Source organism: Chinchilla lanigera, unplaced genomic scaffold (genome assembly GCF_000276665.1).
Source record: "Chinchilla lanigera isolate Chin_1 unplaced genomic scaffold, ChiLan1.0 scaffold00048, whole genome shotgun sequence".
Taxonomy (NCBI): domain Eukaryota; kingdom Metazoa; phylum Chordata; class Mammalia; order Rodentia; family Chinchillidae; genus Chinchilla; species Chinchilla lanigera.
The window spans coordinates 7,310,248-7,336,960 of record NW_004955449.1 but is presented as its reverse complement, the minus strand read 5'-3'; the positions used below and the strand labels follow the sequence as shown (position 1 = coordinate 7,336,960).

Sequence of the window (26,713 nt, the reverse complement as noted above, 5' to 3'; positions counted from 1 at the left end):
TACTAATTCTACATAAATATTGAGCCCCATCTTTGCCCTAGGCACTGCTTTAGTAGTCAAAGATTAACTACTGAAGAACAAACATGTACTCAACCTTCATGGACTTTGCAAGTTAGTAAATGGACTGATCAAATAGGCACACAAACAACTTGTGATAGTAAACAAAAGGGAGCCAAGATAGAGGGATTAAACAGTGAACAACATATTTAACATATACCAGGAGAACAGGAGAGGCAAGTGCTTTTTAGGCAAAACACCTGTGGTACCTGGGTGTGGTGGAACATGCCTGTAACCCCAGCACTCAAGAGGCTGAGGCAGGAGGATCATTGTGAGTTTGAGGCCAGCCTGGGCTACAAAGTGAGCTCAAGGCCAGCCTGAACTGCATAGTGAGACCCTGTCTCGAGACGACAAACAAACAAACAAACAAAAACACCTGTAGTTTAAAAAAGACCACATTGAGGAAATACAACACACAAAAAGAATGATAGACAAATTAAATGCTGAAAAAGAATGAAGAGGGTACTTATGGCTAAAAATCTTTAAAATTACCAAAAATCTCCCAACAGGGAAAATGCAGGAACATAATAACCTCATGCAGTAGGCATGTAGTAGATTTTTTATGTTCTTTTCCCTGTTAAGACAAAAAGGAAAACAGAATTTGTTCACTTACAATTAATATATTTTATGCCTGACAATCCAAAGCAGCACATATCTCTTCTGTTGAAAGACAGATAGTGATTGTATTGCCCCCAATTTTTTTTTCAACCCATAAAGTAACCTTGTAGCATCCATGGAAATTTTTAGTTTTATCCCATCTGTCTACCTTGGTACATCTTGAGGCTCAAGCACTCCACATACTGAATCCTAGTGAAGATGACGTCACGGAAGAGATCGAGTCCAAAATTCATGTACTCAAGTTATTCTTGAACTTTGCTCACTTAGCTGGCCAGAAAAATGATCAGTACGTCCCCTAATAGGCAGCAATAGGCCTCTGTATATGTGAACAGAAGGGAATCCCTTGTGAATCTGTGCTTACTTCACTGCAGGTGGAGAACAGGACCCTGTAAGCAATTGGAAACTTGCATCATGGTCACAGGCTGTCATCCAGCTGACCCTTTAGAACTGTATTTCAGGTCTTTAACAAAGCATTTATCTACCATGTGAAACATTATTTTTAAATATGCAGCCTTTTTCCTCTATTCATACATATCTTATCATGCAATTTTCAAAATGCTGGGAAAGTCTTCTAATTTTATACATCACTTGCATCTTATGATGTGCTCTCTAACAAATGTTAAAATACTGCACAGACCTCCCATGAACTACTCTTTCATAGTCAAACTGACCACCCTTCATTTTCATGATTCTTTGCAATCAATAATCTGTTCTTCAAATTTATAATTTTATCATCACAAGAATGTTATAAACATAGAATTATGCAGATGGGACCTTTGGAGGTAGATTTTATTTTTTACTTTATCATACTTTTGCATTGTCTGAGAATGTTTTTACTTTTCATTTATTCTTAAAAGATAATTTTGCTATGCACAGAACTTGGAAATAACAGTTCTTTTCTTTTTTTTAAAGAATGAATTTTAGGAACAACGGAGGTTAAGAGCAGAATATATTTGTTGAGGGAAAAACAGCTTATGTCCAAGAGAGAGACAGAAGGGGATCCGAGTGGGTTGCCCTGTTTTCTTTTAGCACTTGAAAAATATTGTGTTCTTTTTCCTCTGGCCTTCATGGTTTTTGAGGAGAAATCTGTCAGGCTAATTGTTTTTCCTTTGTAGGCAAAGTGTTCTTTCTTATTGACTTCAAGAATGTTTTAAAAATATTTTTCCTGAAATTTGGTATTATCTGTCTTGGGGGGTTAGCTCAGGTCCTTGAATGTATAGCGGTATATTTTTACCAATTTGGAGGAATTTCAGCCATACCTTTTTTCAATAATTTCTCAACCACACCATTTTTTCTTTCTGGAACTCCAATTACATGCAAGTTAGATCTTTTTAAAATGTGTTTATTAGTATATGCTTGTGATACACAATGTCTACTTTTGTCATGAGTATTTGGTACATATATGTGACACATCCTAACCCTTTCGTTCCCATCCTTTCTTCTTCACTCCGTCTCGATCCTCTTACCATAGGTAGTAGCTCTGTCTCTCTGTTTCCTTTTATTTATCTTTTATTTTACTTTCTTTATACTTTGGGTTGTTAATATGAGGGAAACCATAAGGCATTTAAACTTGTGTGTCTGATTTACTTCACTTAACATTATGTTCTCAAGGTGCAACCATTTTCCTACAGATGGTTCAACTTTAACCTTTTAAAAAACAAAGTAGTATTCCATTGTGTATAAGTATCAGGTTTTCTTTATCTATTTGTCTGCTAAGGGGTGTATAGCCTGCTTCCAAGGTTTACCTATTACACATTGTGTTGCTAAAAATTGGCATGCATGAATCACTATAATATATCTCTGACTCTTATAGTTAGATACCTAGTATGGGAATAGCTGGGTGGAATGGAATTTCTACTTTTAATTTTTGAGGAAACTCCATACTGATTTCCATAGTAGTTTTACCAGTTTACATTCCCAGCAAGAACATAGATATGTTCCATTTGCGCCACAGCCTTGCTAATATGTGCTATTGGTTGATTTCTTGTTTATTGCTGGTTTTTCTAGAGTAAAATGAAATCTTAGCCTTGCTTTAATTTGCATTTCTCATTTTTCTATGAACCATTCATATTTCTTCTGAGCAGTGAATTCTTCTCTTTTTTTTTCTCTGTATTGGTCAGACGGAGGGGGTTTTTGTCATTTGTGGTCTTTTTCTTTTTTTTCCCGCTCCACTAAGACCACCAAGTAACTTTTAAAATTTTTAGTTATTTCTGTATTTATCTTAAATCTTTCATTTGCTTCTGCCTTATATCTTCTGTTTTTTGTTTTGTTACTTTGTTTCTGATTTTGTTTGCTCATCCTTTCCATTCAAAACTTTTTTCAAGCATGTTCATAATTCTTCGTTGAAGTAATTTTATGTTGACTACTTTAAAACTCCTGTCATATGATTCCAGTGTCTGTGTCATCTCCATGCTGGTCACATTGTTTTTATTTCATTTCAAGTTTAGATATACTTCACACTTGGTAGGAGTGATTTTCAGCTTGTTCTGGATATCTTTCACTTGTATTATGAGGTTCTGGATCTTACTTAAATCTGTTTCAGGAAATGAGCTTAGTGCCCATTATTGTCAATGGGTCTGGAGTTCCTAATTTACTAGTCATTGAAAGGTATAATACCCACTAGAAGTTGCTAGTTTCTAGGCGGGGGCTTTTCCAAAAATTGGCCAATAAATGTATCTTTATTTATGGGATGCCTTGTGGTGTTTTTATGACATGTTCAAATTAAGTGAAGCATATCACCCTCTTTGAACACTTGTAACAAAAACACTGAAGTTGCCTTCTTCTGGCTTTTAAAAAGAATATACAACATATTGTCATTATTTATACTCACCCAGCTATGTAATAGAACACAGAAAGATGAGATTTCATTCCATTAGAGAATCTACAAACATTTAATTTATAGAAATTGAAAACAAAATGGTAATTACAAGAGGTTGAGGAGAATAGGAAGAAGGAAGGGACAGGGAGGATTGGTTAGTGAGTACAAAGGCATACTGGATATGTATATGCATCACCTAAATTATTTCTCAGATAAAGTCATTTGTGTATGTGTATGTATATTTTACCAGTGGAGCTTTCTTAAGGTCACAAAGTTAGTAAAATCCAAGATTCAGTGGAACTTTTGCTGTAAGTATAGAACTTTCCAGCAGTTTCGTAAATGATTAAAACACCATTAAATCAATTTAATGGGTACCAAATATTTTTAAATAAATGAGATGATATTTTAAAAATCAGCAGGCATTCATATAGGAAGGGAAAAATTAGTAAAACAATATTTTATTTCTTTTGTACATACATTTATTAACCTATTATGTATACTGAATTTCAATGGTTTAAATATTTTCCCTAATGTAACTGACAGAGAAATCTAAAGTTATTGTGTTAAGCGACCCCTTTGAGCTATTTCTTACGAGACTTAATCTAGATGATATTGTATACTGTACCAACAGGGCTGCGATTTTCAGGAAAATGCATGATCCTTCAAAAATACAATTTATTTTTAAAGTCCCACATTTGAAGTGCATAATTTCTTGATTAGAAGAGAAAGAACATGTATGTATGACAAAAATCCATGCTAAATCTTCATGTAATGCTTGGTATCCATAATTTCTCTGTGCATGTATGTATCTCTTATAAACATTGTAGTTTTTTAAACTACATACCATACAACTAAAAAACAAGGTGAAATTCCAATCAGTTTCATGATAAAATGAGAATTTAACACTTGAAGTGTAAAAAAAGACAATAAATTCTAGGGGTAGAGAGGTCAGATATTTTTGTTGCGCAGATATACTTCAGATCTGGGACTTATCACTAAGAATCCTTGGCAAATGATTCTAATACTCAGTATCATACTTGTAAAATAATAATAGTAGAACCTCACAAGTGGGTCATGATGTTGGGAGTACAATGGTGCATCTTTCTTCATATCTATATCTATCATCTGTCTAATATGTGCATGGTGACTAACCAAGTGCTTGCCTTTCCAGGAAATACCTAGCAACTTTTAACTATAAGGATATTAGTTCTGAAGTAAGACATTTGCAGAAACAAACACTTTCATGGCAATACTAAACTATTATTGGAAGGAAATTCATAAATTGCACTTTTTTCATAATACATTAAATGATGAATCAACAAAGCTAATTTCACATAGATGGAAAAGAAAAACCATCGTATTTTCCCACTATTTGTCTCTTTATATTTAAATGGCTGTGTAACCAGTTCTATGTAACCCAGATCTCTCTATAATCTAATTCAAGTTTAATTGACATAACATTGTAGAAGCCAAAGCTAAAAAATTATACATAATTATAATTATATAATAATACATAATTGCAAGTGCTGATGTTCCTATGCAGGGTGTTTTGAAAATGACTCAGACACCTGAGCATATCTTTGACAAAAGTGCTCTTGATTTTACAGGACCACTTGGAACCACCTCTGTTCCCTATCCAGAAAGGCTCCCTCAGTCTTCTGAGGCAGAAATGGGAATCCAGCGATCACCCGAGAAGTGAAAGTTGTCCTGGCGGCAGTCACTCCAGGCTCCTTCAGCCTCTGGAAAACAAACTGCTGGAGCCTGACTTAGAGGTTCACTCAGCACCTGAGGCTCCCCACCCTCCGAGTCTGCCCTGCAGTAAAGGACAGATGTTAAATGCAGAGCCTGAAAACAAAAGTCCTGAGGACAAGAATGACCATTCCAGAGAATGCAGCCAGCCTGAAGTGCTAAAGGAAGATTCCCTGACGGGTCGCCGCAGGATCGAACGCATTTCTATTGCCCTTGACGAGCTGAGAAGTGTGTTTGAGGCCCCTAAATTTGGACACAGAACAGCTAGACCACCTGAATACAGCCAAAAGGTAAAAAGTTGTTGATTGAAAGTCTAGGTTTATAGTTGACAAGTTGGCTGATTGGCAAGCATACTATTTTATTCTAATATGTAATGTTTTTCCCCCTCACCTATATTCTAGCACATATCTGGAGATAATCACGTAATTCAGTGCAAAGATTCAGCATCTTTTATTATTGTCTTCTTGTATTATCTGTGCCAGTGGGGACTTGACCTTCTTTCACTCCCATGAAAGCAATTCTGAAATGTTCTTTTATAACAATGTTACTTTATGTTTGGGCTCTGTTTCCACAACTAAGTTGTAAGTTCCTCAGAGGCAAGGACCATCTCTAACCACTGTTTATATCTTCAACATGCAGCAAGAGCTACTTTAGCCAGAGTTCAGCCTGAATGGTAGGGAAGTGTCTTGTTTCTTATTTTTTTCCCTCTCTTTTCCCTCTAGGGTTTTGATCACTTTAGTCTATGTCTATAAATTGATAATATATAAACAGAAAAAAGTAACAATTAAAATTTATCATATGCCTAAGTAAGGGAATTATAAACACAGTTGGAATGAGACTCAAAATCGAGCAAGAGAGTTAAAGTTTAAAGATTATCTGACAATAGAAAGAAATAGAGCTGGGTTATAGCCTAGCTACACAAGCACCTGTCTAGCAAGTGCAAGATCCTGCATTCGATTCCTGGTGCCCAAGAAAGAAAGGAAGAAAGAAAGAAAGGAAGAAAGAAAGAAAGAAAGAAAGAAAGAAAGAAAGAAAGAAAGAAAGAAAGAAAGAAAGAAAGAAAGAAAAATAGAGAACTGAAACTGCTGAAGGATCGGTAGCAACAAGCTATGGGAGGTTGAGAAAAGTGATGCAGGGGCTGGGGATTTAGCTCAGCGGCAAAAGTGCCTGCCTGGCAAGTGCAAGGTCGTGAGTTCGGTTCCCGGTACCGGAGAAAAACCAAAAAAAAAAAAAAAAAGTGATGCAAGCTGAGGAAACTTGTCATACTATACTGACAGTTTCCTGTATAACAGTCATCAGAACACCACCACCGCTCATCTCCACTGTGGTTATCTTTCTGGCCGAATGTCAGAACCCCAATCTATACTTCCTGTGCAAAAGATCTTTCCTAGGCAGGTAGGGAAAAATCATCTAGTGAAACTCTGCCTACATCTGCTGTTTACTAGTATAGACTGAATTTGTTTCTACTAAAGTATAGCAGACTAGAGGCATTCAGCACTTACAGGTTGTTCCTGGAGGTTGAACCAAATCAGCAGGCACTTGACTGCTTGACAAGTTATAGAGGCCATCTGAAAGAGCTGGAGACCAAAGTGAGAGTCAGCAACTAAGGTCCAGGGATATAGGTCAGCACACAGAAGTGCCTGCCTGGCAAGCACAATGTCCTGAGTTCGATTCCTGGAACACACACACACACACACACACACACACACAGAAAACCCAAAGCAATCAGGTGGAAGGCAGAACAGCAGTGCACTGGAAACTGAACCTGGCGCTTTGAATACACTGAGTAAATTCTTTGAAAGTAGGGTGTATTCATACCTTAAGCCACGTCATAGCAAGAAAACAGCTTGATTAAAAGGCCTGCACATAACAGTGGAAGATATATGTAACCCAACAGATGCAGAAATCTGAATATAGAAATGCAAGAAACAAATGAAAACAAGGCCGCGTGATGCATCCAAAACTTTATAGTCTTCCAATAATTGAATTTTTATGTATCAAAGGGGATGAAATTATGAATAGATGTTTCAAAAACTTGATTGCTAAAATATCCATGTTTGTAATAGCACCACCACTCATAATAGCTAAACCTTGAAAGCAGTTTACAGGCTCATCAAGAGATAAATGGATAGGTTCCAGGCATGGTGATGCACACCTGTAATCCCAGCACTCGGGAGCCTGAGGCAGGAGGATCATTGCGAGTTCAAGGCCAGCCTGGGCTGCAAAGTGAGTTCAAGACCAGCCTGAACTGCATGGTGAGACCCTGTCTCAAAAACAAACAAAAACAAGAGATAAATGGATAAAAAATGTGGTATGTACATACAGTGGGGTACTAGTGATGTAGTGGAAAGAAACTTCCAACCTGCTAGAAATCTGAGACAAGTTCATGTTCTCTAAAAATCAAAGAATGAATTTTAGGAACAACAGAGGTTAAGAGCAGTATATATTTCTTCAGGGAAAGAAATCTTCTGTCCAAGAGAGGCAGAAGGGGACCCAAGTGGGTTGCCAAGGAACCTGTCTTTTCTAGGGATTTTTATAGAGCAAATCCATGCCATAAGGCAGGTGCAAGGTGGGAAACATGGGAACTCACAAGGTGGGCATGAGGTGGGACAAAACTATGGTCAACCAGTAAGATTACGAGTGTAATTGCTCAGTTAGAATTGATTAAATCTGGATCAAATGGGAAAGGGAGTCACGTAGCAAGTGGGCATGAATACAGAATAGGGACTTTTCCTGTAGGAGGTGAATTAGTGACTCTCGCTGGCTTTCTCAAGCTGATAGAGACCCACTTAGAATATCAGTCTCTGACACTTATTCTTAGGGAGGATTGTAGGTACATTTATTTTATCTTTTGTCTTGAGGTCTGGCCCACAGCTGAAGGTGTCTGACTCTCCCACAGTTGCACGGTATCTTATCTTTTGCACTGGCTCCTTTCAAGGCCCTGACTGCCTATAATATTTCTACCTAACTCATTTGCCTACAACATTAGAGCAAAGAAAAACCTAGAACTGAAAGGATTTACTGTAGAATTTTACCAGATATTTGTAGAACTAATATTAATTCTCCTCAAACTACTCCATAGAATAGTAAGGGGATGAATGCTTCAAAATTAATTCTACAAAACCAATATCAACCTAATATCGAAAGTGGATAATGACACAATGAAAAAAAAACATACAGACCAATACTTTTGATTAACATAGATGCAAAAGTTCTCAATAACATATTTGCAAACCAAATTCAACAGGATATTAAAAAGATCATACAATATGATTCAATTGTTTTCATTTTAAGAATGCAAGGATGTTTCACCATACATAAATCAATAAATGTAATATACCACATAACTAGAATCAAAAATAAAAGTCACATGATCATCTTAACAGGTGCAGAAAAAGAATTTAACATCTATGCATAAAAAAGCTGTAAAGAAACTAGATATACAAGAATTTTACCTCAATATAATAAAGGCTAGACATGACATACCTAAGGCTAGCATCAGTCTATGGTGAAAATACTGAAGGCATTTTCTTTGAAATCAGGAATGAGACAACAGTGCCCACTGTCATTACTTCTGCTTATTACTTGAAATTTTAACTAATTAGTCAAGAGACAACAACAGAAGAGATTCAGATAGGAAGAGAGGCATAAACATCTGTATTTTCAATTATCTAATTCTATATGTGAAAAACCCTAAAGGATCCAAAAAAGGAATATTAGATCTATTAACAAATTCAGCTTGGTGAAATGATACAAACACAGCATTAAATAATCAATAGCTTTTCTATATACCAATAATCAACTGCTGATAATGATATCAGGAACACAATTCCATTGATAGTAACTGCAAAAAATCAAATTCTTAGGAGTAAACCTAGCCAAGAAGGTGAAAGACTCTTATGTTAAAACGTATACAACTCTGAAGAAAGAAATCGATGAAGACCCCAAATTGAATGAGATGGAAAAACTACCCAGGTTATTGCATCACCAGAAATAATATTGTTAAAATGGCCATATTAACCAAAGCCATTACATACTGAATGTAGTCCCCATCAAAATACCAATGATATTCTTCAAACAACTAAGAAACTAATCCTAAAATACCTACAGAAACACAAAAGACTCAGAATACCTAAAGCAATCCTGAGCAGAAATACCAATATCATGTCATAATACATGAAATTTGAATATACTAGAAATCCATAGTAACAAAAACTGCATAGAACTGACTTAAAAAAGACAGATCAGTAAAATAGAACAGAGAATACAAAAGCAAATCTTCATAACTAAAACAATCTCATTCTTGACAAATGTGCTAGATAATTGTACTATTTTCTATTGGTTTATGGAAAAGAAGAGTTAATTCTTCATTTTTTGATCAATTTTTCAGGTCCCTATCTGCTAATCTGAACAACTCTTTTGAAGATAACATTATGTAATATAACAACAATTATTAATTGCCTATGGTCTTGTTCTGAAATTTTGTATCATTTTTAATTTTTTAGAATTTTTTATTCTGTTTAAAATACCAAAAAAGGAGAAAACTTTAACAAATGATGCTAGGAAAACTGGATATTCATATGTTGAAGATTAAAACTAGACTCTTGTCTCAGCTATATAAAAATCACCCAAGTGGATCAAAGATCTGACTATAATACCTGAAACTTTGAAACTGCTAGAAGAAAATAGCTGAAAAAATTCAAGGCACAAGTACAGGCAATGATTTCCTGAATAGAACCACAAAGGCTCAGAAATAATAAGAACCAACAAATAGGATTATTTCAAATTAAAAGGCTTCAGCATAGCAAGGAAACAACAGTGTGAAGCGACAGCTTACAGAATGGGGGAGTCTTTTCCAGCTAGTCATCCAGTGGAGGACCAGAATATATAATGAATTCAAGCACTTCAACACCCCAATCAGTATATGGACAACTGAGTTGAGCAAACACTTCTCAAAAGAGGAAATACAAATGGCAAATAATTATATGCAACAATATTCAAACTGTTTAACCACTAGCCAAATGTGAATAAAAACTACACTAAGACTTCATCTTACCTAGTCAGACTAGCTATCATCAAGAACACAAAAAACCATCCAGGTGTGGTGGCACATGTATATAATTTCAGCATTCTGGGAGGCTGAGGCAGGAGGATTGTAAATTGAAGCCCAGCCTAGTCAATTTTCTGTTTCAGTGAAAACCTGCCTGTAAATAAAAAGTTAAAAAATGTTAGGGATGTAGCTCTGTCAGGAGGTCCTAGATTTAATCCCCTATACCCTATACATATATATATGTTGTTTCAAAGTTTCAAACACATGTTTGAAACACATATATATATGTTTCATATATAAAGTTTCAAACACATATATATATGTTTCATATATAAAGTTTCAAACACATATATATATGTGTTTCAAAGTTTCAGGTATTATAGTCAGGTATTATAGTCATATATATACATATATATATTATGACATTATATATATATATATATATATATATATATATATATAATGTCATAATAAATGCTAGTAAGTGTGAGGGGAAACACATTTCTACAATGGTAGTGGGAGTACAAACTAGTATAACCCTCTGAAAATCAGTACAGAAGTTTCTCAAAAACTTAAAATTATTGTTACCATTTAATCCAGCTTTAACTCTCTTGTGTTTATACTTAAAGGGATTAAAGTCAGCAAACTGTAGACGTACTTGCTACTTAAGTTTATCATGGTACAATTACAATGTCTAAGTTGTGTAATTCACTTATGTGCCAATCAGCCAATGAATGGGTAAAGATAATGTGGAATAGTGATACAATGGAGTAACATTCTCTCATGAAAAGAATATCATGTCATTTGCAGGACAATGAATGGAACTGGAGACCATCATCATGAATTAAATAATTCAGACTGAGACAAATATTGCATGTTTTCTCTCACGTAAGGAATCTAGAAGAAATGATGCCGTGAAAGTACAAGGGACACTGTTAGAGAAGGCACTCAGGAAGGGAGGAGGAGAGCTAAGGAGAATAATTGGGAGTGAAACGATAGAAGTATGCTGAAGTCATGTGCAAATACGACAGAATGAAACACACTTTTTCCCTATAATAAGTATTCAACAATAAAAGCAGAAATCCATAAACTCATAGAATAAAAGGACAAAGGGCGGGGGACTAGAGCTCTTTCTTTATCTATAGAGGTCTACAGTTTCAGTTTCTCTGAATAATCTACTTGAAATAGATGAGCAATGTATTTGGGATGGGGTATTGTGATCTTTCTCAGGATTTATCATAATGATGGGCAAATGCAAGTAATTAAACCTTTGAAACCACAGTGAATTAGGTTTTAATTCTAAATCTTGCATTTACTTCTGCAGCTGAATGAAATTTAACCTTGCAAATAAGTGTCTTAATTTACTGCTCTGCAAAGATTTAAAGGGTTTATTCTTAATACTTTTAAATCATCAAGTATAGAGACTGAAAAAAATTTGCCATCAATAGTACTATCATCAACTGTAATTTCATATATGAAATATGTCTATAAGCTAAAGGTGATAATCAAATGCAGAAAATAAGATTAATAAATTTATTAACTAGGACAACATTTGTACTGTTGTTGCCATTTTAAAGCAACCAATTCAACTGTTACTATTTGAAATTACTGTACCTATTAGGGTCCTTATTTAAGATAGAGTATGGCTGAGTTTCAAAAAAAATTATAAATTATCTCAGGTTTTCCAGTAGGAGAAAACTCCATGCTTTGTTTTTTTGTTTCTTTGTTTTATTTTATTTTTATGTAATGACAGTAATCATAAACTACACAATTCCACTTTTGTTAATGGATAATTAGATATCATAGAAGGCATTACAGAAATGCAAAAAAATTTTTTAAATGTTTTGTTAATACTTACTACCTGTTTTTCTACTGAGACATATACAGTACTTAGACATATACAATACTTCTTGCACATCAAGTAACTAGCCAATTTAATGAGACTAGAGGATGTAAAGTTATATTTACAGAGATACATTGAGGCTAATGAGTCATCAAAACATGGGACATCTTCTAGATTACTGACTTGAAACTTTTCTTTCCCTCAGTTTATTTCCATAACTGCAATTAGTTTGGTTTATATGTTTATAGCTTATACATATAATGTATGTTTAAGCATTTGGGGTACACTTACAATAGACATTCACAATACTACATATTTTTATTTTTATTAATTAAAGCAACAAAAATGAGTTTCCATTTAATTTTTTTTATTTTATGTAACAATTTTGGTATTTACCAAAGACAATTGAATGAAAAGTTGCTGAATGTAGAAAAACCATTGATATAAATTATGCTAAGATATATTCTCATCTGGATGAAATGTAGTTGCTAAAATGTATTAGTAAGAGAATGAAGCATTAGGATGTTCTGATTGAAATATGAGGTCAGTACTATTTATAATATTATAATTTACCACCTAGTATTTATAAAAATAATTATGAAAAGAAACACATATGAAACCACTGTTTTTCCAGCAAATGTGAGAATTGTTTAATATATTTATTTTTAAATGGTGTAAGGTATTTTGTTATAATATGTATTTCCCTAAATGTATGAAACATGGATTAGTCTTTACAAATTCTTGTACATAGTAAACACATAGCTTTTAGTAGTATAATGTAGAATTTAGAAATTTAGACATGTAAGAGTTGGGAATATTATTAAAATTCTGCTTCTAAGTAATTCCATATAACTTCTAAAGCAAGAGTGGAAAAGACGGGAAGGACAAATCAACAAAGTATTAACTTTCTTTCCCCTCAATTATAGTTTTTTATGTTACTATGCATGTAAACACAATTATAGCTTAACTAAATTTGAAATTAAATGACTAGTTCCATAGCATAGTAATTTTTATAACTTTGCATTTTCTGTAGTCATTATAAAGTAAGATGTTTATTTGCATAATTAATGCTCAAGAATCTAACTACATCTTTAATACTTACACTTAGACTACTAGAATATTGGTAATGTGTAGAAACATTCAATAATTTATGATATTTTAATGCAAGGATAAAAATAGTTTCAAATAAGGAAAATTGTTTTCAATTAACAAATCGCCTCCATAAGAAAAATGAACTACATTTTATTGTTTCTATAGAAGGAAGTTCTTCAGCTTTAGGCACTTTTTTAAAAAATTACAGAATTATTTTGATTATACTGAGAATTTGTGATTTTAGGTTTCTGCAATATTACATTTATATGTACAGTCCTTCCTCTCTATATTGCAGTTCACTTATTGAGGCTTCATTGTACTGAAGTTTTTTAAGAAATATATATATGTAATTCTGTATTGCAGAGTTTTCATTATGTCATGGGATTCTGTGGTACACAGGTATTTATATTTCATATTTTATATAAATACCTGTGGTACATGGGTATTTATATTTTATTTATGATTTTAATTATTTTTACCTAAAATTTTAAAACAATATAAAAAATGATAATTAAAAAGTATTAAAAGAATATTAAATCTAAATAAAATACAATATGTAATTCATCAGTGGATGAATACCATACGGTACACAATGGAAATGCAGTACACCACTACCACTTGCCCAAGTTCACCAACATGAGATTGTACATGGCACACTAATGGCTGATGGAATGGCAGGTGATCAACCACAGCACTGTGTTGTATCTCCTGGGTAATGACTGGTTCAGTGACCATAGCATTGGTCTGTTTGTTCTCCTACACTGCCCCATACATTCAGCATCTCTTCTTACCTATTTCACATTGAGTACCAATACAGAATTGTATATGTTGTTAAAATTACATAGGTTTAAGAGTCTAGAAATTGTTTAAGAGCATATGAAGTTTTTATAAGAGTGTGGGAAAGGTTAGTAAGAGAGTGGGAATAGTATATAGGACTGTGGGAATGGTTTATAAAGCTTTAAAATATATAGAAGTAATAAAATAAATATAATCCCATTATTTTGCAGATTTTCACCTATCACAGGGGTCTCTGGAACATAACTCCTGTGATAGGTCAGGGATCACTGTACATCTATTTACAGATATATATGCACAAAAATATGCATGCATACGGATATGTATATCTTGTCTAAAAATTTTTCAGTAAACAGCAGGGAAATACCTTATTTAAAATTGTATATTTAAGGAAAGTTTTGTTCAGAAAATTGTTTTTAGTACAAAGAAGGAACTAGATGACATTTATTTATTTATTTATTTATTTAGAATACAGGGGATTAAACCAAGAGGGTTCTTCCACTGAGCGCTACATCTCTGGTCCTCTTTATTTTTGGGGTCACAATATTGTTAAATTACACAAGGTGGCCTCAAGCTAGCTATCCTCCTGCTTCAGGCTCCTAAGTAAATGGAACTACAAGCAAGAACCACCACACCCGACAGAACTTTGAACATGCTTAATATTGTTTTCTTTAAGTATGCAAGCTCGTAAGAGAGAAATATTAATCCCTAAAACCTTCACTGTTTTCCAGAGGCTTTGTTAAAACAATTTATCTGAACATAACTATAATTAAAAATCAATGAGAAACTCATAACATAATTTTATCCATTGATATTTCATAATTTTCAAAGAGCTACACAATATTTCATTGTAATTTCTAAAACATCTCATTAAAGTAACTTAAAATTAACCTTCAAACTGAATGTTCTTTTGCTTATTAAGCAAACTCATGCAAAAATACAAACTCACATAAGTATCATCACAAATATATAGAACAGTCTTAAAAGAGATTTCAAGAATTTAAAAACTTGTTCATAAGATTTTAATTCTTGGATATAACAGCAATCACCTTGCAATCTAAACAATACATTGTTATCATATAATGCATCAGTCAGTATCTGTTGTGTAACAAATCACCCCCAAATTATTAGTTTTTGCAGTAAACAGTTATTGTTGTTCAAAAGTCTTTGATGAGATTGTCAGATCAATTGGTCTTACCTGGTATAAATCAGGCATCTGTTGCCAGTTTCCAGGGTGTGGTTATTTTAAGGATGGCAATAGGACAGGAGCACCTCATTGCCCCAAGTAGTGTCTCCTCATCCAGCAGGTTACGCAGTTTATAAGTTATGAATTTCAAGCAGATAGCCTATGAGAGCTTTGAAAGAACAGTAAAAATGCAGGAGGCCCCAGGAAGCCCATGTTCAAAATTTGTAGAATTCTCCTATTCCATATTCTGTTTATCAAAACAGACACAAAGAAATCCACAGAACAGAGTGTTAAAATAGATTTCACTTCTTCATGACATGCAAGAAACTACAAAGTTGCATTTACAAAGGAAAATAGATACTGGCAGAGAATAATTGCAATTATATTATAAACAAGCACAGACAATTCTACTTAAATAAAATAAAAAAATCAGGATGGTTTAATATTTTGTGAATTAATACAAACATCTAGATGAAGATCTTACACAAAAGGCTCCATTTTGACAACTCTTTGTGGATAACCTAGTTTTTATTTTTAACATAGATTCCTTTAAAGGATTACAGTGATGGTTGTTAATGTGGTACACAGAATAATAGCCTCACAAGGATGTTTGCATCCATAATTGAAAATGGGAATGTGCTAGCTGTCATGGCAAAGGGCATTTGCAATGTAGTTAGGGATCTTAAACAGCAGAGATTTTCTTAAATAATCCTGGATAAAAATGGGGTCTTTACAAAAAGCAGGCAGGAATATTCGAAGAACAAGAAAGAAGGTGATATGATAAAGGTACCAGACAGTGAATTTGGAGAGATGCAGGCAGTGCCTTGACCTGAAGAATTTGGCAGATGTCTTGGTGACTTTTTTCTCTCTGCTGGGACAAAATACCTGATGCCCAAAATTAAGGAAGGAAAGGTTTATTTCGCTTACAGTTCATGGAAGTTTCAGTCCGTACTTGGCAGATTATAAGGCAGAGCGGCACATGGCAAAGAGCTACCTCTCAGGGCGGCAGAACACAGCTAAGCCGCAAGCACACACCAGGCCGAACGGTGGAGGAATGCCCCAAGCACTCTTTTCCTCTCCCTTACATATGCAAACTATCCACCCCAGGGCAGGTGTAGCTCTCACACCCACAATCATTCAACTCTGAAAGTTTGCCCCATGGTCGCTTGAGGCTTTGGGGGGACACCCAGATTCAAACCATAACAGCAGACACTAGATGCTGGGAGAGGCAAGGATACCAGCTCTGCCCTACAACCTCCAATGAGCACAGCCCTGTGGGCACTTGGCTCTTAGCCATTGACACCGATTTGATTCTAGACTTTGATGTCCAGAACTGTAAGGTAATAAATTTGAGGGTTTTAATGCCAGTATATCTACAGAAGTTGTTACAGTGGCAATAATAAACTAATACAGTTGTATTGTGGCCTCTTTAAATATTGCTAAGAAATATCTGGGTAAGGTATGATTTCAGAATTTTCCCACTTTTCCCTGGTAAAACTATTTCCATATTTCAAAATCAGGTCATGACTCTTGGATTTATAGTTGATGACATAAATTCTTGCAATATAAAATAACTCAAAAACAATAAATCTTAATTTAGATAACCCATAATGATACACAATACGTAATAAAAAAGTGTAAATATATCAGGAGAGAAGTTTTATTTTTCAAAAAGAAAGACATTTTGGAAAGAAAAAGAAAAAGGGAAAAAAAAGCATATAGGATACTTTCCTCACTTCATATTTGTCCCCCAGACAATGTAGAGTATGTGGACCTCATATACACTTTTTAAATAAAATAAACTTAATTCTGGGCAGGCATTTCTTAATAGGCATTGCATTCATACTAATCATTTTTTGACCACTGTTAATTCTCCCTCCCCACACATCTTTTCTTCCTTCTTCCCCAGATGCCCTTCCCAACCCCAGGGTGACCTCCCTGTTTCCTAATATCTCTCATTTATTTTGTTCTTTTAATTATTTATATTTTAGTTCTCTCCTATTAGATAAGCCATGCAATATTTCAAATTTCATGTCCAATTAATATTTGTGTCTGTTTTACATTTTATGTCTGATCTATGCATTTCCCTACGAATGACTCAGATTTATCTTTCTTGTGCCTGAGTTGTACTGTGTGTCCATCAACAGATGAATGGATAAAGGCATGACATGTTTTGTGAAAGCATTTATCAGGACAGAGATTTTACAGTTTTGAAAATGACAACTGAAAAATCTGCTCACTTAACTCTCAAAAATATAGAAGATAATTGAAAATAAAGATTAATATTAATCTGAAGGAATATAATAAAAAAACAAAATATGTATTCCACCCATGGAAAGAAAAAGCTAGAGATCATTGAAGAAGTAAAATATCTTCCTTTGCCTGATCAATGGGTAAAGTAATTTTTTATAGAGCTGAATTACATAGTTTAATGAGAAAGATCACTACTTTTTGTCAGGCAATGTATTACACAGATTGATCATTTTCATTGCAGTATAGCACCAAGGAGCATATCTGGTGGCAAAGAGTCAGTTGGAAACTTTGGCTCAGCACCTTCCTCAGTGTATAAATTTGAATGGATTATTTTACCCCATTAATGCTTAGTTTTCACAGCTATACAATGAAGAAAAGTATGGTGTTTATGTAAAGATAAACTCATATAACGCCTGAAAGATAGGTATTTAAGAGGTAGTACCCAATGAAATGTAAGCAATAGTACCACATTAGCATCAAATAAATATTTCTTTGATTTTCTCCTCCTTGCTACTTTTTTTTTTTTTTTTGGTTTTGGTTTTTCTCCGGTACCGGGAACCGAACTCACGACCTTGCACTTGCCAGGCAGGCGCTTCCTTGCTACTTTTTAATTCAGTACATACATATCTTTCAGGAAAATAATTGATTCTAAAGGACACATATAAAGGAATCTTTTCTAACCTAATGAAAATGAAGCTTCTATTCTATGGTTTCTAAAACTGGAAATGTGCTTTTGGTAAAGAAGTTTTTGTTTTAGATCTGAAAATACCTTGGTCTTCTGCCTCCAAGGCCCCATTTACAGGAGCTCTCTTTGAATATAGTCAATAGAGCTAATGCTAATGAAAATTTCCACAATGAGTTACAATCCCATTTTTAGATGGGGAGACCAAAAAAGTGACAGTTGGTTAAATTATAGTTTTGAAAGCTTTATTAAAACCCTGGACAAAGATGATTCTGCTACTTTCATTGTCCTCTCCGGTTAATGAATGTCATTGTCCTTTTTCATTTGGACTCAAAATCTAAATCCAAAAGTGAAAATTATATTGTATAATTATTTACCACACAGACACACAAACATACACACACACACACACACACACACACACAAAGGAGAAATTAATTAATTTTGGGCATCAAGTATAGCACATAACAAGCAATAATATTTTGTTTTATTTTATGCTATTTCTTATTTGTGCTATAATTTGTTTTTAAAAGTAATATTAGTACTTTTGGTTTTTCTTTCTCCCACTGATATGATTTGAGTTATTTGTTTCTGCTAAATATTATATTTGTTGGAGAAAATAAAACTTCCAAACTCTCAACTGACACTTTTGCATGGCATATATGACTTTCAGAGTAAACAACTATCTCACTTCATTTATCTGTCACAATGATATATGCAGCCACAATGTGACATTGTTAAAGAATATAGTGCCAGTAACCACATAAAGATGTTAAGCAAAATTAACTGACTTTCAACTGGAAAAACTAATGTCAGTTTACGGATTGGCTTTCTCTGACATTTTACTTGGTAAATTAGCGAAGGTTTTCACTCCTGCAATTATGAAAATGTTGATATCAGTTATGCTGCATCTTTATGAAGCTTGCCTCTTTTACACATCCTATCTTACCTAGAGATCTAGTGTTTCTGCTTACTGATTGATTTCATTTATTAATCGCCATACATAACTATTTTTTTCTTCCATATCCTCCTATTTTCATAATTTACTGTGATTTTGGAGAATCCTCTTACCATTACGATAAGCTAAAGGAGAAAATCAGGAAAATTTATCTTGAAAAGAATAATTTAAGGAGGATTTTGGTCTATAATCAAAGCATTTGGCTCAACTAAGGGCTAGGGAGATGATATCCCAGAGGCAGTCTCCAAAACCAATCATGGCAAGGACACCAGCACCACAGAGGTCATCCAGAAAGAAATCACAAGCACTCCTTCAAGAGAATTTTTAACATGAACTCCCTTTCACAGTGGAATACCTGAAAGATATTACCTTGATTAAATGATGAAGGTTAATACTACCTGTGATAAAGCATTTCAATGTCTTTTATTTCCTGACATGATTTCTGTGATGGACAAAAGCTCCCGAGGTGCTCCTGGCAAAAACATAAAATCATAGTAAAATATTAGGTAAATCCTATAGAGGGAATCTATAAAATAAGAGACAATTGCTCTTCCAAAATGGTAAAGCCACATCATCAGGAGCAACAGTGAAACAGGTTAAAGGAAGCTAAAGTGGCCTTAAACCAAATGAAATGTGGGTTCTTCCTATATCAGTAGGAAAAGAGGACTCAGTGGAAATGATAGGGAAAGTTGAATAAAATTCGATTAGTGTTTCCAAAATCATACCACTGTCAAATTCTGTGTTAAGGTTAGGGAAAACCTTTTACTGCTAATAGGGCCAGATCCTCAGACAGCCAGCATTCTTCCTTTCAAAAGGTTTTCTGCTTGGTCTCCTTCGCTGCTGAAGAAGCCTGAGGACTGCTAAGGGAAATCTCGTTTACTATACTTGTTCCTTTTCATTCTTCAAATGAAGTTCTTTGTCTGAACTTAGAGGTCTTTAATCTTCATCCAGGTTGAAATTTAAGTTATTTAACATTGCATGCTGTGTAGGTACTCAATATTCAGAATGCATAGGCTGTAAATGACATGTATACCCATCCCGGGCCCTCATGCGGGAAGTCACCAGCTGCAGGAACTTAACTACACTCTAACTTTAGCACCTATTTAACACTCATCATATTGTACAAGGAAAGCAGATGGTTAACACATTTTTCTGCTTCGAAGACATTTCTTTCTCTTTTTAATGTGTAGTGGTGAGTGAATGCAATGAGTTCCAAACACCTGAAACAAATTCAAGCTCCATTAATGTTTCTTATCTGCACCAACTACCAAATATGATGATTTATTGCACTTAATAGTGTACTAACTTGTTTTATGTCAATGTAAGTCATTTATTAGATGCCATGAAACAAATTGCTCGAAAGCACAGTAATGCATCAGAATGGCGCTGTGCCCTTCCTTCTCCCCGTGTGCGGAAACATGTCAGGGGCACACACTGAAATTAATCAAAACGTTCTGATCTCATCATTGATTAGATGCCTGATTTTTCTTATTAATGATGAAGGTGATATAAAAGCATTTCCATTTCTATTTATAATGATTTTATGATTTAAGAGCTAGCCTTTTACTATTTTGCTTTACAATTTTTAATTTAGAAGCATTTTCTTCCCCTCTCTTGAAAAATGGTGGCTTGAACTTCTTGGAGAGAAGTTTAAACTACCAAAAAAACTCAGGAGTTCCACAACACCACCCCCTTCATTCATTCTTTCTCCTCTCTCTCATACACAGACACACACACACATACACACATGCACACACACACATACACACATGCACACACACACACACACACAGGCACACACATGTGTATACACATAGACACATATAATAACACAGATTTTTAAAGATATGTCATACTTTAAAGTACAATTGAAAGTTCCAGAATTCATGCATCACTGTTTCTTAAAATACTTATTTGTTCAGGATCAGCAACTGTTTTCTATCCACATGTGTTTCAAGTCTGATTTAAGTTTATAGAAATCACATTTTTACAGTGTCTGTAAGTTTTTGAAATTCCCCATGAATGCCTTGATTCCTTCCAACCCTCCCCTGCCTTTAGGCCACTATGGTAAGAAGCAATGTACTCCTGGAAATAGATAGCAAGTAATAAAAATTGAGCACTAATTATTTACTGGAGACCATGCTTAATGTTTCATGAGTGTTTCCTCCCATTTAACAACCACAGAAAGTTTACCATGCAATAACTATCATTACTATCATTTTATAGCTACAAAGTAGAGAAGTTAAATGACTTGCCCAAGGTTATGTCATTGGTAAATAATAGAGCAGATACTTGAATTTAAGTCTATCTCAATTTAGAATTCAATTGTATTAAAGTAGCACTGTCTGGTTGCTCTCAGATTTCTTATTGCCCTTTTTTCATTCAGGATCTCACAGCTATATTTCTGGCATAAATGGACCCTATAAAGTCTCAAAAGTCAAAGAAACTTAAACATTGAATATTACAGACACTACCCTATACTCTGCATTAAGACATTTAATTTTTCCCATGTAGCCTCAATAACAATATGTCAAGATCTTTTTCCTTCTTAGAAGTAGATAAAGCAGTGATGTCATTTTACTTTTTATAAAATGTATCCCAAGTAAATTGAATATTTTGAGTACATATAATAAAAAGTTATTGAACATTCACAGTGTACCAGGACCGTACTAAGCACTTTAAACATTTTCTGTTTTAATTGTCATAAGCAACCTATGAATTAAAGTAGGTTAACAAACTGGTACGCAGGTGAGAAAACAAAGATGCAAAGGTATCCTCCCACAAAGATTACATAGAAAAGGAATCTAACTCAGACAGGCTTGAGTCCAGACGCCTTACTCTTAAATGCTGTTATGGTTTGTGTCTAGATGTCCCCTCAAATCCTCATGCAGTCATGAGGTGCACTTTTAGAGTTTAGGATTGATCCATGATCCACTGTTGGGATTATGGGTGTGAGTGCTACGCCCGCCCTGGGGCAGATAGTTTGCATATGTAAGGGAGAGAAAGAGGCTGCTTCCTGCCACTCCTCCCTTTTTGCTCTTGTTCCTTTTGCTATCTTCCTCCACCATGAACTGTTTCCCTTTGCAGTGTGCCACCCTGCCTTGGAGCGAGCCTGGTATGGACTGAAACCTCCATAAACTGTGAGCCACATAAACCTTTCCTTCCTTTTGGGCATAGGGTATTTTGTCTCAACAGTGAGAGAAAAGTAACCAAGACAAATGCTGAGGAATCTAGTTTGCACAATTGTCTATTTTGCTAATAGAGTTTGAAACAGCTGCATTCTTCCATTCTAAAAAGTAATTTATGGAATATAATTTTCACACTAACAAGTGACTTAAGAAAGAAACGTAAGCAGTCAACAATGGCTGCTCAGGTAGGGAGAAAAAGCATTAATTTTTTTTTTTAATTTTTAAAATAAAAGGAGGAAAACATTAACAGACAGACAACCTTTTAAAAAATAGCAAAAGAACAGTGCAGACAATACAGAGTTACAAAAACAGTGGTAGGAAATTAACAATGCTTGTTGTATTACATATTGATATCTTCAAAGTGGTATCTCATGAAAACAGATAGAGACACGCAATATTGATCAATCAGGGACTCATTGACAGTTTTTTTCAGCAAAGCATAGAAAATAGTAGAACAACTATGTTAACTATCCTGTATATACATACATACAAAATTTCTCCTTCTTTCCCTCCTCTTTTCCCACACCCCAGTTGCCCTTTACCCTTGAGTGTTTTCCTATCATTTCACAATGTCTATCATACCTTCTACTTTAAACTAACTCTTCCAGGTTTTACACTAATGAAACAATTCAGTGCTTGCACATGCAGGTCTCATTTATTTCACTTATAAGTATGATCTCTAGTTGTGACCATTTACCTATAAAGGCCTCGAGTTTATCTTTCTTTATAGCTGAGCAATATTCTATTATATAAAAGTACCACACTTTTCTTATTCAATCCTCAGTGGATGGACATTTGGATTCCTTCCACAATTTAGCCATTACAAATTGTGCTGCTATGAACATAAGCACACATATCGCTGTGATATGATGTTTTTAGATCTTATGGGAAAATACCCAGAAGAGGAATAACTGGGGTGAATGGGACCTCTAAACATAGTGCTCTGAGGAATCTCCAAACTGATTTCGACAGTGGTTTCACCAGTCTGCATTCCCACCAGCAGTGGAGAAGGGTTCCTATTTCTCCACAGCCTCGCCAGCATTTGTTATTGGTTGATTTCTTCATGCTAGCTATTCTTACTGGGGTAAGGTGGAATCTCAGTGTTGTTTTAATTGGCATTTCTTGAATGACTAATGATTTTGAACATTTTCTCATGTACTTGTTAGCCATTTGTATCTCCTTGTCTGAGAAGGGTGTATTCATCTCAGCTGCCCATTTTTGGATTGGGTCTTTGAATTTGGGGAGCCTGATATTTTTTAATTCTTTATATGTTCTAGATAGAAGCCCTTTGTCTGAGGGACAGTGAGCTAAAATTTTTTCCAGGTTTGTGGGTTTTCTTTTTACTCTGCTTGTGATTTCTTTAGATTTGCAGAAACTTTTCAGTAGGATGAGATCCCAGTTGTTGATTCTTTCAAGTGTTTCACTTGCAATTTGGTTTTTGTTCGTGAGCTCTCTGCCTGCCCCTATATCTTCAAGGGTTTTACCTACTTTCTCCTCCAACAGATTTAGTGTTTCTGCTTTAATATTGAGATCTGTGAACCATTTTGACTTGAGTTTGACGCATGGTGATAGACTTGGTCTATTTTCAGTCTTTGGCAGGTAGTAGACCAATTTTTCCAGCACCATTTATTAAAGAGGCTATCATTCTTCCAGTGAGATTGTTTGGCCCTTTATCAAAGATTAGGTGGCTGAATGTGTTTTTGGTTGTGGCTGTTTCTTCCAGTCTGTTCCACTGATGCTCAGGTCTGTTTCTTAGCCAGTACCAGGTTGATTTTATGACAGCAGCTTTGTAGTATAATCTCAGGTGAGGGATTGTGATTCCATTTGACTTGTTCTTGTTGACCAGGATTGCTTTTGCTATTCTGGGTCTCTTCTGGTTCCAGATGAATTTAAGGCATGTTTTCTTGAGATCTGTGAGGTATCCTTATTGTAGTTAAATGGGAATTGCATTGAATCTGTACAGTAGTTTTGGAGTATGGCCATTTTCACAATGTTGGTTCTTCCTATCCATGAGCAAGGAATATTTTTCCATTTACTGAAATCTTCTTTGATCTCTGTTTTCAGAGTAGTGTAGTTTTCATTGAATCAATCTTTTACTTCTTTTGTTAGATTGATTCCTAAATATTTCAATTTCTTGGATGTTGTTGTGAAAGGTATAGTTTCCTTAATTTCTCTCTCAGTCTATTTGTTTTTTGGGTATAGTAATGCTATCGACTTTTGGGTGTTGACTTTGTATCCAGCTACACTGCTGAATTTGTTGATGAATTCAAGGAGTCTTCTTGTGGAATTTTTGGGGTCTTCCATGTAAGGTATCATGTCATCTGCAAATAGTGATAGTTTTACTTCTTCCTTTCCTATCCTTGTTCCTTTTATGTCTCTCTCCTAATTGCTCTGGCTAGTGGTTCCAGAACTATATCGAACAGGAGTGGTGACCACGAATATCCTTGTCTTGTTCTCAATTTTAAAGTAAAACATTTCACTTTTTGTGCATTTAGAATGATGTTGGCAATTTGATTGTCACAGATGGCTTTAATCAGATTAAGTTAAAGACCATCTATTCCTATTTTCTGTAGAGTTTTTATCATAAATATATGTTGGACCTTGTCGAAAGCTTTTTCTGCATCTATTGAGATGATCATATGGTTTTTTTCTTTGGCTCCACTGATACAGCGTATAATATGTATAGATTTGTGAATACTGAACCAAACCTGCATTTCTAGAATGAATCCCACTTGGTCGTGATGTATGATTTTCTTGATAATTTGCTGCATTTTATTTGCTAGTGTCTTATTAAGTATCTTTGCATCTATATTCATTAGTGAGATTGGTCTGTAGTTCTCTTTCTTGGTTGGGTCTTTCTCTGATTTTGGTATCAGTATGATGCTTGCCTCCAGAAATGAATTAGGGAGAACTGCTTCCTTTTCAATTTCATTGAAGAGTTTGAGGAGTGTTGGTATTAAATCTTCTCTGAATATCGTGTAAAATTCTGCTGTGAATCCTTCAGAGCCTTGGTTTTTCTTTGTCGGTAAGTTTTTAATCATGCTTTCTATCTCATTAATTGATATTGGGTTGTTTGGGAATTTGATATCTTCCTGACTCAACCTTGGTAATTTGTACATATCTAGGAATCTGTCCATTTCTTCTGAGTTTTCTATCCTATGGGAGTAAAGATTTTCAAAGTAGGTATTAATGATCTTCTGAATTTCTGTGGAATCTGTAGTAATTTCATCCTTTTCATTTCTTATTGCATGAATTTGAGTTCTTTCCTTTCTTTTCTTGAGAAGGTTGGCTAGGGGTTTATCAATTTTGTTTATTCTTTCAAAGAACCAGCTCTTTGATTCATTTATTTTTTGGAGAGTTTTCTTTGTCTCAGTTGCATAAATTCTTCCCTAATCTTTACAATCTCCTCCCTTCTTTGGCCTTTTGGCCTGACTTATTCTTCTTTTTTAAAGTTTGAGATGAAGCATTAGGCTACTTATTTGTTCTCTTTCTGTTTTCCTTATGTGTGAGTTCACTGCTATAAATTTCCCTCTGAGGACTGCTTTCATTCATCCCATAGATTCCAGTAAATTGTATTTACGTTTTCATTTGATTGTAGGTATTTTAAAATTTCCTCTTGAATTCCTTCTGTGATGCATTGGTTGTTCAAGAGGTTGTTGTTTAATTTCCAAGTGTTTATGAAGTTTTTGGTGTTCTTTTTTTTGTTAATTTCCTATTTCATTGCACTGTGGTCAGATAATATGCAAGGGATAATTTCAATTCTTTTGCATTTTGGAAGGTATACTCTATGGGCTAGGATGTGGTTTATTTTAGAGAAAGACCCATGTGCTGCTAAGAAAAATGTGTATTCTGATGTTGTGGAGTGGAACACTCTGCATACATCTACTAAGTCCATTTGTTCATAGCTTTGGTTCAGATCTGTTATTTCCTTGCTGAATTTTTGTCCAGTTGACCTATCTCTTTGTGTCAGTGGGGTGTTGAGGTCCCTTGTTACAATAGTGTTATTAACTATATGTGTTTTCATGCCTCTTAAGATTTGTCTTATATAATTTGGAGCTCTCATATTTGGTGCATACATGTTTATGATCGTTATCTCATCCTCTTACAGTTTTCCCTAACTAATATATAGTGACCTCTTTTGATTGTTGTTGGTTTGAAGTTTACATTGTCTGCAAACGGAATAGCTACACCTGCTTTTTTCTGGGTTCCTGTTGCATAGAGGATTGTTTCCCATCCTTTGACTTTTAGTCGATGCATTTCCTTTTGAGTGAAATGTGTTTCCTGTATACAGCATATCATTGGATATTGTTGTTTTAATGCACTCTGCCAGTCTGTTTCTTTTGACTGGAGAATTGAGGCCATTTACATTTACAGTTATAACCAACATGTATTGATTTATCATTGTCATGTTATTTACTTGTGTT

General features: G+C 34.6%; 1 protein-coding gene across 1 annotated transcript in view; it reads left to right on the top strand.

Annotated features, from left to right (window-relative positions):
• Nucleotides 1-26,713, top strand: part of LOC106149549 — a 196,168-nt gene that overhangs the window by 26,684 nt on the left and 142,771 nt on the right. Inside the window, exon 3 of the mRNA XM_013518693.1 lies at nucleotides 5,101-5,532. Within this exon, the coding sequence (XP_013374147.1) occupies nucleotides 5,101-5,532 (432 nt within the window). The remainder of the gene's footprint in view (nucleotides 1-5,100; nucleotides 5,533-26,713) is intronic.